General features: G+C 32.9%; 1 protein-coding gene across 5 annotated transcripts in view; it reads left to right on the top strand.

Annotated features, from left to right (window-relative positions):
- Positions 1-11,031, top strand: part of SHOC2 (SHOC2 leucine rich repeat scaffold protein) — a 69,068-nt gene extending 58,037 nt beyond the window's left edge. For all 5 annotated transcript variants that reach the window (XM_074339070.2, XM_019725120.3, XM_074339071.2 and 2 more), the window contains exons 6-9: positions 4,773-4,895; positions 6,727-6,864; positions 7,196-7,313; positions 8,911-11,031. In XM_074339070.2, the coding sequence (XP_074195171.1) occupies positions 4,773-4,895; positions 6,727-6,864; positions 7,196-7,313; positions 8,911-9,119 (588 nt within the window). In that variant the 3' untranslated portion in view covers positions 9,120-11,031. The remainder of the gene's footprint in view (positions 1-4,772; positions 4,896-6,726; positions 6,865-7,195; positions 7,314-8,910) is intronic.
- The last annotated feature ends 6,843 nt before the right edge of the window (positions 11,032-17,874 follow it).

The raw sequence follows: 17,874 nt of genomic DNA, 5'->3' as shown, positions 1-17,874 counted from the left end.
CAATGTGTATTAGATAACAGATATCTTGAAAACATGCGTACCTTTAGCAATGTGTCCTAAAGAAATAACCATGAATGTGCATAAAAGCATAGTTGTAGGGATACTTATTGCAGAGCTTTCTATTCAATTGGTACCAACTTATTAATGTTAAGAGAGATTTCATTTTTTAACAGTACTGCAGGCAGACCTCATTTTATTGTGCTGTGCTTCATTGCACTTTGCAGATACTGGGTTTTTTACAAATTGCAGGTTTGTGGCAACCCTGCATCAAGCAAGTCTATTGATGCCATTTTCCCAGCAGCATTTGCTCACTTGTGTCTCTGTGTCACATTTTGATAATTCTTGCAATATTTCAAACTTTTATATTATTACTATATTTGTTATGGTGATCTGTAATCAGTGATCTTTGATGTTACTATTGTAATTGTTTTGGGGTGCCACAAATCATAGCCGTGTAAGATGGTGAACTCAATTGACAAATTGAATGTTCTGTCTGCTATGTGTGTTCTGACTGCTGTGTGTGTTCTGACTGCTCCACTGACCTGCTGTTCCCCCATCTCTTTCCCTCTCCCCGGGCCTCTCTATTCCCTGAGACACAACAATATTGAGATTCAGCCGTATTCTCTCACTTTAAATGAAAAGCTAGAAATGATTAAGCTTAGTGAGGAAGGCATGTCGAAAGCCAAGACAGGCCGAGAGCTAGGCCACTTGCATCAGTTAACAGTTGTGAATGCAAAGGAAAAATTCTTGAAATTAAAAGCGCTCTTCCAGTGAACATACGAATGATAAGAAAAGAAACAGCCTTATTGTTGATATGGAGAAAGTTTTAGTGGTCTGGATAGAAGATCAGACTGGCCACAACATTCCTTTAAGCCAAAGGCTAATCCAGAGCAAGACCCTAACTCTCTTCAATTCTGTAAAGGCTGACAGAGGTGAGGAAGCTACAGAAGAAAAGTCTGAAGCTAGCAGAGGTTGGTTCATGAGGTTTAAGGAATGACGCCATCTCCATAACCTAAAAGTGCAAGGAAAAATAACAATTGTCCATGTAGAAGCTGCAGCAAGTTATCCAGAAGATCTATCTACCATGTTTCTCTGAAAATAAGACCTAGCCAGACCATCAGCTCTAAGGTATCTTTTGGATCAAAAATGAATATAAGACCTGGTCTTATACTATATTATATAAGACCAGATCTTATAGTAAAATAAGACCGGGTCTTATATTCATTTTTGCTCCAAAAGATGCCTTAGAGCTGATGGTCCGGCTAGGTCTTATTTTTGGGGAAACACAGTAGGATAATTCATGAAGGTGGCTACACTAAATAACAAATTTTCAATGTAGATGAAACAGCTTATATTAGAAGAAGACACTGTCTAGGATTTACATAGGTAGAGAGGAAAAGTCAATTCCTGGCTTTAAAGCTTCAAAGAACAGGCTGACTTTCTTACTAGGGACTAATGCAGCTGGTGACTTTACGTTGAAGCCAGTGCTCATTTACCGTTCCAAAAATCTTAGGGTCCTTAAGAATTATGCTAAATCTACTCTACCTGTCCTCTATAAATGGGATGACACAGCGTGGATGATAGCACATCTGTTTACAGCATAACCATGTGTTGATTATTTTAAGCTCACTGTTGATACGTACTACTCAGAAAAAAAGATAACCTTTTAAAATATTACCACTCATTGACTGCATCTGTTCACTCAAGAGCTCTGATGGAGATGTACAGTGAGATTGATGTTTCCATGCCTGCTAACACAGCATCCATTATGCAGCCCCTGGAACAGCCATGCATCATGATTCCTCTGATGGATCTGGGCAAAATAAATTGAAACCTTCTGGAAAGGAGTCACCATTCTAGATACCATTAAGAAAATTTGTGATTCATGGGAAGAGGTAAAAAAAAAATACCAACATTAACAAGAGTTTGGAAGAAGTTGATTCTCTCATGGACTCAACCCTCATGGATGACTTAGGGGTTCAAGACTTCAGTGGAGGAAGTAACTGCAGAGGTGGTAGAAATAGCAAGAGAACTAGAATTAGAACTGGAGCCTGAAGATGTAACTGAGTTTCTGTGATCTCATGATTAAACTAACGGATGAGGAGTTTATTGAGATTTATTGAGATACAGTTAGCAGCCTCTTATGGATGAGCAAAGAAAGTGGTTTTTTGAGATGGAATCTCCTCCTGGTGAAGATGCTGTGAAGGTTGTTGAAATGACAACAAAGAATTTAAGATATTACATACACTTAGTTGATAAAGCAGTACCAGGATTTGAGAAGATTGACTCCAGTTTTGAAAGAAGTTTGGTTGGTAAAATGCTATCTATCAAACAGCATCGCATGCGACAGAGAAATTGATTGTGAAAGGACAAGTCAATTGATGTGGCAAACTTCATTGTTGTCTTATGTTTAAGAAATTGCCACAGCCACTCCAACCTTCAGCAACCAACACCTTGATCAGTCAGCAGCCATCAGCATCCAGTCAAGACCCTCTACCAGCAAAAAGGTTACAACTCTCTATAGGCTCAGATGATGGTTAGCACTTTTTTAGCATTAAAGTATTTTTAAAGTATGTACATCTCTTTTTAGACATAATGCTATTAACACACTTAATAGACTACAGTATGGTGTAAACATAACTTTTATGTGCACCGGGAAATACTTGGCTTTATTGTGGTCTGGAACCAAACCCACAATATCTCAGAGGTATGCCTGTATATCTTCAATGAAGCCATTAAAATTGGAATCATGTTAAATGCCAGTTGAAATATTCTCAATTTAAGTTGGAAAAAGATAAAGCATGTGAGATTTTGTTTTCCACATGTAGTTTTTAAAAAGCTGTTTTGAATGTGCTTAATTACTTGTATATATTAAATATCTATAGATTTATATGCATATATAGCCAATGTTTACCGAAATATACTATCTTTGAATATCAGAATTATTTATGTGTATCTTTAGTTTCTTTTTGCTTATCTATAATCTTACAGTGAATGAGTTTACATTTTTAATAAGGAAAAATAAGTTTATTGCAAAAGGAGGAAAGAAATGAAAAATGAATTGTTCAGTGGTTTAATTTTTAGTAAGGTGGTGAGTAAATTGGCCACATAGCTACTAATTCATGGCTAACAGGAATACAGGAAACTTATATTTCCTGCTTCCAGGGATAGTGTTATTTCTATTTTATTGTAATACATCCTTTTCTCTTTGATGAACCATTTCAACATAATTGTGGTTCTTTAAACTACAGTCTAAATGTGTAATTTCTTGATTCTATCTATATTTGTTCATAAATATATGTATCTTTTATGGTAATTCTTTGGAAGTATATAATAAGTGAACTAGTGGAAATTCAAAATAATCTTATAATCTGAAACAAGTGTAAAATTCATTGTTAATCAGTCTGGTTATATGAGATTTAGCAGTGGTAATATCATTAATCTGATAGTAAGTTTGTAATAAGAGTCTTAGAACACAGTTCATTCATTTCTGCATTTGGTTATACATTTTTATGGATGTGATGTTATTGTAATGTTAGCTTGGAAAGGCTTGCTGTTTTCAGTGAAATAACAAAGCTTTGCGTAGAGCTTTGTCTTAATGTTTCTTCAAAATCATGACAAATGTTTAACAAAACTTTTTCTTGAAATCAAATGAAGCCTGATATATATTCCTCCTCATATAAGCACCAGTAGTAAATGTTTTTAATGAAAACATTTTATCATACTATTAACTATCAGTTTGGGCATGGATAGATAATTTAAATGTTCTAATACATAGGTAATAAGTTAAAATGTTATAAAAAAGGAAAACCTTGGTTTTCAAATAGATGTTTGCCTCTTGGGATTTCTTGTACGGATGATTTTGTGTAAAATAAGACATTGCAGAAAAATCTGAAAATGCAGATTAACAAGAAAGACAAAATAATCCCACCAATGAGAGGTAGCAAAGGATCACTGTGAACATATTAGCGTATATAATTGATACCCAACTGGGGTACTGATGGTCACCTCACAATACCAGTAGCCCCAACACATAATAGTGTGTTCAGCTGTTATTGTGTTTTATAATATAAATGAAAATGTGGTTTATAAACGAATATGAGGAAGCAGGAAAAAGAAATAGTGAATCACTGGCATATATTTCACTTTTTTCTGTGTATAGCTGTATCTAATTTTTAAACAAAATTAGGATCACACTATTTTATCATCTGTTTTTATTATTCAATGATCAAAATGTTTTCACCATCTTACGGACTTTTAAAGTAAAATTGTGGATACTTTAGTGATTTAGTTTGCTGTCTTATTAAGGCTTTTTTCCTCTTGTACTTTATTGCTCAGTATCTCTATAATTGCTAAGCTTGTCTGGTTTCCTTATAGGCTATAATTAGATGTTTATTTTTCCGTTATGCTCATGAGCATCCACTTTTTATTCAGTGATTTCTGTACATTATTGTGCAATGGGGAAAACATCACATTTATCACTGGGACTTTTGAAATCTCAAGTGTTGGTCTGTATGGTGTATTTTTCCATATCCAATATCGATAATCACATAAAGATCAAACTTCCAATTGAACCTCAAAATAAAAACCTAATTACTGTATGAAAAACTTTGGAGGCTTAGAGTTTTGTTGCCTTTTCTTTCTTTCTGTATTTGACATAAAAAAGGGAATAAGGTTTCCTGTTTAATTAAGAATTCTCCTTCCATCAGGAGGTATATATGGAGTTTTGATTTTGTGGTTATACTTTAGATGCTTCTTTTTGTCTTTGCCAGGACAATCAATTGACATCACTTCCCTTGGATTTTGGAACTTGGACCAGTATGGTAGAATTGAATTTAGCCACTAATCAGCTCACAAAGATCCCTGAGGATGTGTCTGGTCTCGTTTCTCTTGAGGTGAGTATAAAAGAGCAATTAGAACTCCTTCCATCCTTCCACAGCTATCTCACTTACAAAGTTTCCAGTTAAAACAAGCAGTTTCTATCTGGGTGAAGATTATAATTAGAAATGTCAGAGTTCTCTTAAACATACACTCCTGCTAGGATGATGAGGTGTTGACTTAATCTGGGCTCTGCTTCTCAATTACTCTTGTCCACCGAAAGGTGATAGGTTTGAGTGTCATCAGTATCTTTGAAATAAAAGGTCTCTAAAACTTAGCATCTTTTACAACATATTTTTTCCCTTGATTGTTTAAGAACTCTGCACTGTTGTCCATCAGCATGATTATGGATTCCTCAGACTGTCATTCAGAACACCTTACAAACCATTATTTAAAGGAAGTAACAACTGACTTCTAAACTGCCCATACATATCAATCCAAAGTTATTTTTTGTGGTATATTTATTATATTGCAAGGCATCCTGCAATATACTAAAGAGGGGGAAAAAGGTTGAAGAAGATCGTCCTTATACAATGGGAGGGGTGCGGAGAGGGGACAGGATAAGGTGATAATACTGGGTATGGGAGTAATGAAAAGAGCACTAAACGGAAATATCTACCTAAGGTTCTGGCTAGTTTTTCATGCCAACTCATTTTCTCCAGAATAATACTACCCACAATAAAATAAACAGATACAGTAAGACCAATAAAATAATAATAGCAGTTACCATTTATTGAGTTTACTATTTGCAGGGCACTATAATAAATGCATTATGTGCATTATCAAATTTAATCCTAACTACAACCTTATGAGGAAAATACTATGTATTATCCCCATTTCACAACTGAGGAAACTGGAGCTTGGGCAGATTACATCCGTAAGTAAAGAGAAACCGAAGTGGAATTGTACCCAGATCTGTTTTGCTTCAAAGCTCATGCTTTCAACCATTACACCACACTACTTCAACTTATTAAATAAAAGAATAAAAGAAATTAGATTTTTAAAAAACGTGAATACAGGGGACATTTTAAAAAAATATGTATTTACTATTAGCAAGCTTTTTCATCAAAAGAATGAAAATTCTAGGGACTCAGAGGCAGGAGAAATCATACTTGACTAAGGATGATTATAAAATGGATCTTTAATCATGGAAAAGAATTTATAAGAAAAAATTAAGGAAATGAGAAGAGGGCATTATAGATATTAAGAACAGTAAGGCTAAATGTATGGAGTTAGAAATATGCATGTTTCCAACAAAGAAAATAATCTATTTAACTAGTAAATAAAAGAGTAAGTGGGTAATTAGAATGGAAAAGTAGGCCTGAATCATATGCCCCTCTCCGCACTATCTTTTTCAACCTTTTTCCCCCCTCTTTAGTATATTGCAGGATGCATTGCACTATAATAAATATACCACAAAAAATAACTTTGGATTGATATGTATGGGCAGTTTAAAAGTCAGTTGTTACTTCCTTTAAATACTGGTTTGTAAGGTATTTGAATAAATGACTGGTTTCCTATTAGATGAGCATTTATAATGTCAAAATACCATGAACTATATGAATCTTCGTGCAAGTAGTTAATAATTTTATATACTTTCTGTAATTTAATTAAAATTAAATTCTTTCCTTTTGCTTACATTAGTTTTGACTTAAATCTTTATTTCCAATAACTGGTAATTTTTTTAGAATAGTAAGTTAACTGTTTTATGATACTATATAATTGAACATTACCCTTAATATTCAGTATTTAGAAAATTAGTATTGTTTAATAAATTGTAAGTCACGCAATGGTAATATGTAATTCCATTTCATGAATTGCCTAACACTATCAATAATTGCTCTTTAGGTTCTAATATTATCAAACAATCTTCTCAAGAAGCTTCCCCATGGTCTTGGAAACCTTAGGAAGTTAAGAGAGTTGGATCTAGAGGAGAACAAATTGGAATCCTTGCCAAATGAAATTGCTTATCTTAAGGATTTACAGGTAAAACAGTATTCTGATGGATTTATAGTTATATCATTAAAATTTGGGGGCTGTATTACAAATTGAACATTTTTCTTAAGAATTTGATCTAATTGTTGGACTGGGTAGATATTTCTATTACAGCATTATTTTTTGTTTGTGTAACCTATCTGCTTTTGTCTCCTAACAAATGATAATTTTTGGAAGAAAAAAAAACTTGAGTGATTCTTCTCCTATCCAATCTAATTTCGCTGTTAATTTACCTTATTGGTTTAGTAGATGTATTATTTTAAATTTACATCAGTTGTAGGAAATGTATATTTAACCATCTTTTATTTTGTTGATCTTTTAGAAATTAGTCTTGACAAATAACCAGTTGACCACTCTTCCCAGAGGCATTGGTCACCTTACCAATCTCACACATCTAGGCCTTGGAGAGAACCTACTTACTCATCTTCCTGAGGAAATTGGTATGAACCCTTTGGATGCTTGACTCTCTACTAATAATTTGCTCTTGTATATTCAAGCAGTATTTCAGATAATCATGACAGATGTACCGTTTTTGTCAACTGAGGTTATAAAGGCACTCAAGATATATTTTTTAATAGAGTACCCATAGTTAGTTTGTTGGGTGGCTGTTAGGTTTTGGTTAGGTTTCTTCATAGGGTTAATATTGTATTTGAGAATGTTTTAGTATACTTATATTTCCAGTGTGTTTAACCTTAATTTCAAAGAGTTGTTTTTCATTTCTTCCAAATTTAAACGTTACACAGGCTTGTTTTATTTAGATTAGTGATGTCTTATGTCAAAAGAACATTTCTTTGTGAGGTTTTAGGATTAATAATGTTTAAGAATACTTCAGAATTTTCTAACTTTTCATATCCATTATTTTGTATAATCAACATGACCATCTTGAATTTGAGTCAGTGCAAGTTGTAGTCTTGTTTTTTAAAGAGAGTTAATTGATTGAGGTCATATAGTAGTTCTTAAATTAGTAATTTTTTTCTTTTGAATTTTTATGAGTTCATGTGAGCCAAACTGACAACATATGCTAGGAAGCAAGATCTCAAATGCTCCCAAATTAGTAATTTTATGTATTATGTTCTCTCATCTGTACCATGCTGTCCCAGAGGCGCTATAGATTAGTGGTTAAGAATGGTTTTGAAATGAAATAGAGAATTCAAAATCTGACTCTGTGGCTTTAGATAAGGTAGGGAAACTTCCTAAATTTCAAGTCTCCTGCCTGTAAAATAAAGATGATAATAATAACTTCTCATAAGATTGCTCTGAATGTTAAATAAAATATTAAATGTAAACAAATCCACTACTTGGTAGCTGTTATTTTTATTAGTCTTCTACATACCACTATCAAATAATACAAATTTTAAAGTTTAAAAATTAGCAACACATGAGGCAACTTCACACTTTTATTTCTACTATATTTATTCAGCTGGCCTCATGCAATTGCTTGAGATATTTGCCTAGAAAGTGTGAGTATCCTAAGACAGTCTAAGAAAAATTTTTAAAAGATTACATAAATTGATGTTTGGCTTACTGCCAAATATGTGATAACTGTCTTACTGAAAGATTTATACCAAGTAACAAAAACCTTTCCACATGAGAGATTTATTAATAAGAGACATTAGCACATTGTCTACAACAGGAAAGTGATTATAAGCACTAACTGTACCATAAATTTACCTCTGGAGTTAAAAAAAAATACATGTGCCAAGTTGTCCCCAACAGAATCTCTGGAGATACAGCATGTGTATTTTCAAAAAAACCTCTACAAGCTTGAAAACCAACCATAAAGAAAGAGATTTCTGATTGAATTGGGATGGAGTACGACCTGGACATTAGGGTTTTCAAAATCTCCCCAGTTGACTTGAACATATAGCAGAGTTTGAGATCTGCGGTTGTAGAGAGTTTTAAAATTAGAAGAAGAAAGTAAGAGAAAATGTGTATTCAGTATATGATGCCCAGGGTAGCATCATGCCATTGAATTTTTTAGTAGTAACTAATGTTTTTAAAAACATAATAATTGATTTTTTTTTTTTTTTTAAACAGGTACACTGGAGAACCTAGAAGAACTGTATTTGAATGACAACCCCAACCTGCATAGCCTTCCCTTTGAGCTGGCGCTTTGCAGCAAGCTTTCAATCATGAGTATTGAGAACTGTCCACTCAGTCACCTTCCACCTCAGATTGTTGCTGGGGGTCCTTCTTTCATCATTCAGTTCCTAAAGATGCAGGGTCCATATCGTGCCATGGTCTGATAGAAATCTGCTGGTCCCACACACTGTTCAAAAATAGACTGCCATTAATGTTTCATATCTATATCTGTATCTATTTATGTAGATATTGATATATTTGGCAGATTTATAAAGACTGCATTATGTGTTTCTGCTAATAGAGGAATCATAGCCATTTAGATTTTTTTTAATTCTGTACAAAAGGCTTATATAAGTTTTCTTTGCTGAACTTGATGGATGTTTTTCTGTTGTGTAATATGATATGCCAGTTTGCTTAAAACATTTGCAAACAAATTATGAATTTATTAAATTTAAGGGGCAGAGGTAGTATAGTTAGATATACTTTCTCTTAGCAAAAATAATGGGCAAACAATTTTGTTGCAACTTTTCATATACATTTTCCCCTTACCAATTGTCAGATCTTATAGTATTTTAGGCCCTGAAGGTAGAATTTTTCTTTAACTTATTTTGAAATTTGAGATTTAAATTTTGTATATTGTTTACAGTCAGAGTAAATCACTGGATTTTTTTTTTGGTTGTTGTTTTGATTTGCTCTGTTTTAATCAGTCAAATCTAGAGTTTATATCCTCTGCTAAAGAATTTGTGTCAACTGGGTTAAATATTAAAATATATTTGCTTGTTGAAACAACTAGCAAAGTAAAAAGATACAGTCATAAATTCTAGAATTTCTTTAATTGTGATTCTCTGATCAGTTGTAAAGCAAAATATATGAAGTGAGTCTTTGGGTTGGGGGGAGGGTATCGAGACCTTTTCTAGTATAAATATCTTTTCTTAAGTTGGGGGAAACAGAAACTTGTAGTGCATAGAAGTTTTCTTTCCTAAAAGTTGCAGATCCACAAAAAACACACACAATAATTTGGCAAAAAAAAAAAAGAAGATACACATAAACACACACATTCTATATATGTATATACAATGCTATATAGATATGTATTTATTATATCATAAACTACAATAGGTGACTTTAAGGATTTCTCCCTAGCCTTGTACAATGAAAATGAATGTTTTTCTTTGAACACTGCAATATATGTATGTTTCAAGGTTATTTAACAGTGTACTATGGTTTTATATCTTGACTTGCCTTGTACATCTTTCAGTTCTGGAATATCTGTGTCTAAGCACAATATCTTCACACTGTGCTGTATTGCTGCTGAACTAAATGCACTTTTCCCCACATGTGGGGCACTGGCTTCAAACAATTCAGTTCAGTACCATTGATTTTAATCTCATCTTTCCTTTCTTGGTAGTTGTTAATACAATTATGGAAAAGGCACATTGCATAGAAGCCATTGATATAGTTCAGTGGGAGTTCTGTAAGACGCGCATGTGCTATTTGATATGTTTTCTTTTGTTGTACTGCATTTAAGGCTAGCAGTATTATAAATGTGTGCCCCTTATACAGTACTCTTACTTTTGGTAGTGGCAGTCTAAGTCGATTTAATTATTGAAGAGACTCATAGAGCAAGTACATTCTAGATATCATCCTAAAGAACTCTTCTACGTATGAATAAGTACTCTGTATAATTACATGTTGCTGCTTGGATTTCTTTTTTTTATTTCCATTTAGATGGGCATTGTATTTAAAATAAAACCAGTTTTGAATTAAGGCCATGATATTAAGATAGAAATTTGGAATGTTGTTTTGCCTTTCCTGGCACTCAAAATCAAGACTAAGTTTGAGGTTGAACCTGTATTTGTGATTGGCACGTTTTTAAGGAGCAACTAAGAAATGGAAGGCAGGTGAAGATATAAAACCCTAGAATGCTTAAATGTGCTGTAAAACTATTGTAGATGTCACTGGATTTTACCAAGTAATATCCTTGCTTCTTTTTTTTTTTTTTTTTCCCATCTACTGTGGCTTTTCAGTTAAATTTTTGTTTATAAAAGGAATTTGTTTATTACAGCTCTACCTAGAGCTTGTGTGTATGTGTGGTTTTTAAAAATCTCATATCCAGGTATGCTTATATATTAAGATGGTGGAACTTGAACTTTAAAAGGAGTAACTTAATATCTTTTTTTGGAAAAAAAAAAAAAAAAAAAGGTTATTGTTTCTTAAAAATGAAAATAGATACGGTTTTTTAAACATTTTGGTTCCCCTACCTTCATTTATGTTGGTCTGTAACAGAAATGCAAAATGATCACACGCTTACATGTAGAAGAGAGGTTACAGGCAAACCATATATAGCTGAGGAATTATAAAATTTTTTTACTAAGCATAAAACATGCCCTGTGTATGGCTGCCACCTTGTAGGAGCCCGTGAAATTTCATTACTATGTCTAACAAGAAACTAAAGTGGACTCTAATTGGGCCTTGTGAAATCGCGATATTTAATATTAAATAGTTGAATATAAGGGATACTGTTGAATGATTACATGTGAGCTACTACTTTTTCTGAAATGGTAGTAGGACTAATTGGCATGTCCAAAAAATTTCATTTCTTTTAAAGAAATTAGGTTTATTCTTTCCATGAGGCTCAGTAAATTAAAAAAAAAAGAATGTCATAGAATTTTACATTATAAAAACATTGCTCTAAACTTTGCATTTTGTTAATATATAGTAGCAAAAGGGCAATAACAATGTCAAACAGTCTTTTTGTGGTGGTTTAATACTTTTAAATCCCAAATGATTATTTTGTACAGAAGAAGAGGGAGATGCTGAATAATTTATGGACTTGATGGATACAAATGAAAGCAGCTGACGATAGAAACTCTTGGAGAAGAAAATACACATAAAACATTTATTTGTATTTATATTAAAAGGTGGCTGATGCAATTAGAAGGAGCTCTAAAAATGTAATTGCATTTTTCTAATTTATCTTGTAAAGCCTGACTCATTTAAAATGGATAAACTGTTATACATCATAATTTACCTAGCCTTTCTCTGGCAACTTTATTGTTATCACTTTTGTTTTTCATCTCAGTTTTTGCTAAGCCATGTGTATTGAGTCCATATTTTAGCTTGCAGAATTTGTAATTGTTTATCAATAAGAATGGATTGTGGCTAGAATGTATGAAATGGGACACTTTGAAATGAAAAGGGGACACTATTAATTGTTATGTTGGGCCAAGAGCCATACATCAGAACTGTCTCTGGAAAACTAGGATATATGGTTACTTTTGCATGATTAAAATTGGAGGAAGGAAATGGTTCCATCTAAAATAAGCAGAAGAATAAATTCCTGAAATTTTCAAATTTGAAATGAATGACTTGTGAAGAAAGGTTTCCTTCTGCATATAGCAGAGGATAAGGTAGTATACCAAGTATCTTAGCTAAAACTTTTCTCTTGTCTTATTCATTTGGTTAGTTTAGCCTTTAAGAGCCAATTTGGGCAACTGAAAAATGTGACAATATTTGGTTGATTATCAGATCTCAGAATTTGAATATTCAGAGTTGTGGCATTGATTTAGTATCTAAGGGAGTATCTTGAATGTTGTTATATTAAGAAAGTATGAGAATGTTTTATAAAATAGGTATCAATCCTTTGTTATTGAATAGAATGCCTTCTAAACCTCCTAACACTAACTCTAAGGAAACATTTGTGGGTTTATTTTAAACTTTGAAACGTAAGTTAAAATATAAGTTTCTTTGGGGGGGGATTTTTAACTTTTAAAACTGAAGTTGGTTGTTATTACCCTTAAAATAACTTTTTCTTTACACACTTGGTAATTATCCTGCTGACATTATACCTTCTAAATATAAACTTTTTAATGTCAATACCTGTTAGTGTGAAGACTTCAACTGGATTGTAGTTTATAGTGTTTTAGATTGAGGACTTTTTAAAGTTTGGTAGGAGGAATACTGTCCACTACCAAGAGTAGTACAGACAAGCTACCATGTATTGGTTTTCCAGGTTGTGCCGTGTACAACACTGCATGTTAGGGAGGATTTATTCACGTCACATAGGTATATTTATCACATCACATCATGTATATTTATTATGAAAGTTTTTCAGCAGATGACAATGAAGTGCCTTGTTCTAACAAAATCAGTGTATTTTGCCAAATTTCTGAGAGATGGAAGTAAAGAGTCTTGGGAAAGGAGCATTTTTTTTCCTCAATGGTGGTACTAGTAGGCTAATGGAGAAATTTGATCTCCATGCAAATTATTAGCGCTCCATCCTAACAATCTTAATAACAATTGAATAATATTTAAATGACATTGTAAGCATTTTATATGTCACAGGGATTATTAAAAATGACCTAACTTGGAAAACCTAATTAGAGTGTACAGGTACTTTATCAGTGACTATTACTGTTTAGATTTCATATTATCCAATATTCCTTTTATCATTACTGATATTATTTATGTGGAGAATTTGACTTTCCACTGGTCTGATCAGGCTTACTACACAAATAGCACTTGCATTATTTATCTATACCATTTATCTTTTCATGATTATTGTAGAAATTAATTATTTAATAAGTCTATCCATCTAGCTAGCACCTAAAACCTGGTATCTTCTACTAAAGGGAATGTTACGTATATGGCTCAGATCATTAATGTTTGTCTTTAATTGAATAGTATACTAATGTATAATTTTCCCTCATTTAGTGATTTTCTTTTCTCATCTCAAAACTCATTTTATCAGAGTTCAGAATGTTGTCTTGTAATTACTAAATAAGAATGTAACAAAGTATTTTGATTATATTTTAATTTGCACATCAGAACTTGTTCTTAATTAGCTACATGATAATTTGTGCAGTACACAGTTTACAAGGCACAAATAGAACTCTACAAAAATGATAATATCCGAAAACAGTATTTAATAGTTATGACTTTTCTCGTAGTAAAGATCAGGCTTCCCCTGATGTTTAACAGGTCCTATGCTGTGGTACATGCTTAGCTATTCTGACTTGTGATTCAAAGCTAAAAGGTGTAAACAGCCTTCAGAAAATGTACTGTCAACCTGAATTAAATTGTTGATTATTTTGGCTATATAAAAATTATCTTACTACTCTAGTCAGTCAGTTTGTAGTATGGTATTCAATATAAATAATGTAAATGTTTTGCCATTGAGTCTTTTAAAAATTTTCCAATGCTGTATGTAACTGAAGCTGGACATGAAATCAGTCTTTGCAATGTCGTCGAATCAAAATTGTGGAATTTAGAGAAATAACTCTCACTACTACTTAATCTGGAAAACTTTAAGACAACAAATGGTATGCATAAGGTGTACAAAATTAGGTGCCCAAAACATGCCACGAAATATTTTGTATGGTCATTAATAACCTGAAATACAGTTACTTATATTGTTTATATTTACTATTTATAAAATCAAAGCTATAGTTTTTGGGTTTTTAAAAACTGTTAGTATATAATGAATATATTCTGTAATGAAGACTGTCCTATAATGGAGACATTAAATTATTAGAGGTGATTCCCCCATTCTCTTAGCCTTCATGAAGAAAATGCTTTTTGTTTTGTTTTGTAACCTTTCATAAGAAAATCTGCTCTGCTGTTTAAGATGTCTTGGTAACTAGAAGTGGAAACTGAGTGCAGGATTCCTAGAAAAGAAAGTTGTGATACTGACTAATAACATTAAGTTGTGTTTTTATCATGAGAACAAAAGCTATAACGGTAAAGGAGACCTTACCCAGTAGGAACTATTTCATTGGCTGAAGAAAACAGGGAAGGTAACAAATATTAGTCTTGTGCACAACTTGATTAATTTTCATCTTTCCTCTTAACGTTCTTTGATACATATTTATAAAAAATCACAATGGAACCTAGAGAAGATTGTTTTGAAGGGAATCAGGCAGCCAGATGGGAGGCTGTTGAACTAATCCTGGTGACAGATGACAATGACTTTGGGATTGTAGCAGTGGGGATGGAAAGAAATACACATTTGAGGGAGACTTAGGGAGAGGTACTAGTACGACTTCATGATTGGAAAAGAGTTAGAGAATCAAAGGTTACTCCGAGGATTATGGCTCAGGCATCTGGATGTCTTTACTAAACTATGGAACTGCAGCAGGACCAGGTTCTTTTGGTTTGGGTGTAAAGAGAGGATGTGTTCTAGTATGAGTGGGACATCAATTGGAGATGTCAGGTAAGCAAGTGGATACTTAAATCCAGTGTTTAGAACGTGAGGCCTGGAAACCGATGCTCCAGCATATAGATTATAATTGAAGCAGGAATTTCCGAGGCAGAGCAGTTAGGATGGGAAAAGGATGGAATCCTCTAAGATGGAATCCTGATGAGCTCTGATACTTAACTTTTGTGCAGATAAGGAGCCTGTAGCGATTGAGAGGTAACTGTAATAGAAGTGGGAAGGAAATAAGGAATATTTAGGAAATAGAATAGCCAATTTCATTGAGTTCAGTTTTTCTAACCTCTCAGTATATTATTCTGCTTCAATAACTTTTTACTTTGCGTGCCTATTTTTCTAGGACTCTGCAGTGTATAAAATGGTTGCCACTAATTAGCCACGTGTGGTTATATAAATTTATACTAAAATACAATAAAAATTTAATTCCTCAGTCACACTAGTCACATATCAAGTTCTCAGTAACCGTGTGTGGCTGGGGACTACTGTGTTAGTGCAAATACAGAACATACGTGTCTGTCATCACAGAAAATCCTATTGGACAGTGATCCTAATTGATAGCCGCTCTCCATGATTAGTGTTCAGCCCTGAAGCTGAGGTAGAGATTAGCCTAAGTGCTTGTTCTTCAGGGTGGGCCTGTGTGCAACTTTTCTCCCCAAAGAACTGGACAGAGTGTGCCAGGTAAGGAACGTTATGGGCAGCTCTTCATGCTCTTTCCAATAATCTCACATGATTACTTATATTATTTCTTGTTTAAATGGGATTCTCTTAAATCTTATCTATAGAAATGTCACCTAAAAATTTAACCTATTTTCATTAAAAAACATTTTTTGTTGCTTACTCTTTTCCAGTATTCTAATTATTTAATTAACTGGTTTATGGTGGTCTTTCTCCCTTGTTTGCTACTTTATAGTTAATCTTCTGGAATAGATTGGAAGTAACTGGCCAAGTCTACATTTATTTTTAACTCATCTTTGAACAAGACTGGCTTAACTAGTCTAGCTAAAGAACTAGATTTTGAAGGTCTTAGCCCTGCTAGCAAAAATCCAGCCTAGGAAAAGAATGCTTATATTTAGGAGGGGCACATTTCTAAAATGTACACAAAAAATTATGACTTCAATGCTATAAAATATTTAGATTAAATTTAAGTGATAAGATTTTTGGCTCTTTACTGACTTCTGTAAAGTGATAAGACTGTCAACTCAAACTTGTTTTTTACTGAGATTTTTTAAAAAATTGGTTAATTTCTCCTTTAAATGACAAGTGCAATAATATCTAATTAGAGTATATATTATAAATATTACCTTCAAAATTAGGTAATGTAAATGTCCAAGTCTTTTTAAAGATTTCACATGATTGAAAATAAGGTTACTTTAAATTTCCCTGTTGAGATTAGAGATAAAAATTGTGGATTTTTAAAAAATTATAATTTTGAAAATTAATTAGGAAACCTAATTTTAATGTAATTTATAATTTAGAGGGGGAGTTTTAATGCTCAGTTTTTAAGCATCTAAATGTCCAAATTTGCTATGACAGAAGTAGCACTCAGAATGCTTAAAATTAGCCTTGTGTTTTCTGAAGCATAAGGGTATACTGTATGTGTGTGAGTACATATGTATGAACATATGAATATGGCGGAGAGTAAAAGCACAATGGTGTAAACAAATGAAGTGAACTTTACGTGTTTCAACTTAGGTGACTGATTTGTAAAGAAGTTCTCTTTTTTAAAGTTTATTGGGGTGACAATTATTAGTAAAGTTGCAAAGGTTTCAGGTGTACAATTCTGTAATACAGCATCTATATATCACATTGTGTGTTCACAGCCCAGGAGTCAGTTCTCTTTCCATCACCATATATTTGGGAAGGTCATCTTTTGCTGAATTTTATTTACTATAAATAATACGCCTTTTAACTAGCATTACTTCTTAGTGCAAAACAATGTTTATCGTAGGTCTTTTCTTGTCAAACATATGCTACGGACAAATTTTTGCCATTGAGGAGGTCGCAGTCTAACGGATTTCACACCTGTTTGAGGAATCTACTTTTAAAAAGTTAATAGCTGATTTCATCCAGAGTTCAATTTTTCTAACCTCAAAAACAACTCCTATTAACTATTAATAAAAGGCCATCTTGAGTCAATTGAGAACATTGGTTGCCTTTTAAAATGTACTGATGGACTTTGGTTTATAGAGAATAAAATATTGACATGATGAGTTATGGACGAGCCTGGGTTTGGGATGGTTACCATTTTCTTTTAAAATGTTTGGTGACTTTCTTTTTACTTTAGTGATCATCAGCTTGGATGTAAATAATAAATGTACACATTTTGGCCTTTGATGTCAACTTCAAAAGAAATGGTACAGTCAAGAATTTTTCTAAGTAACCCCTACTTTATTTGGATTGCAGATAAAAACTAAAAGCAAAATTTGTTTTCTGCTTTTGTACAGTAATAACTTATCCTAATCTTAACCACATTCATTAGATGAGATATCTGAGAATTAGGGTTTACTTTTTTCATTTTATATACACATACATACATACTTAACACACTCTTACGGGAGATTACATTTTTCCAGCTTTTATAGCACATTTGAGTGCCATGTAGTGAATAACCAGCTTTAAAAAATATACATTTCTAAAATGTACAAACAATTCTTCCAAGTTCAAGAGTTTGCTTATATCTAAGTGCCTTGGCAGTTATTTTATAACTT

Source organism: Rhinolophus sinicus, chromosome 15 (genome assembly GCF_057876585.1).
Source record: "Rhinolophus sinicus isolate RSI-liver-muscle chromosome 15, RSI-T2T, whole genome shotgun sequence".
Taxonomy (NCBI): Eukaryota; Metazoa; Chordata; class Mammalia; order Chiroptera; family Rhinolophidae; genus Rhinolophus; species Rhinolophus sinicus.
The sequence above is the reverse complement of the archived record's forward strand: the minus strand, read 5'-3'. Positions and strand labels throughout refer to the sequence as shown.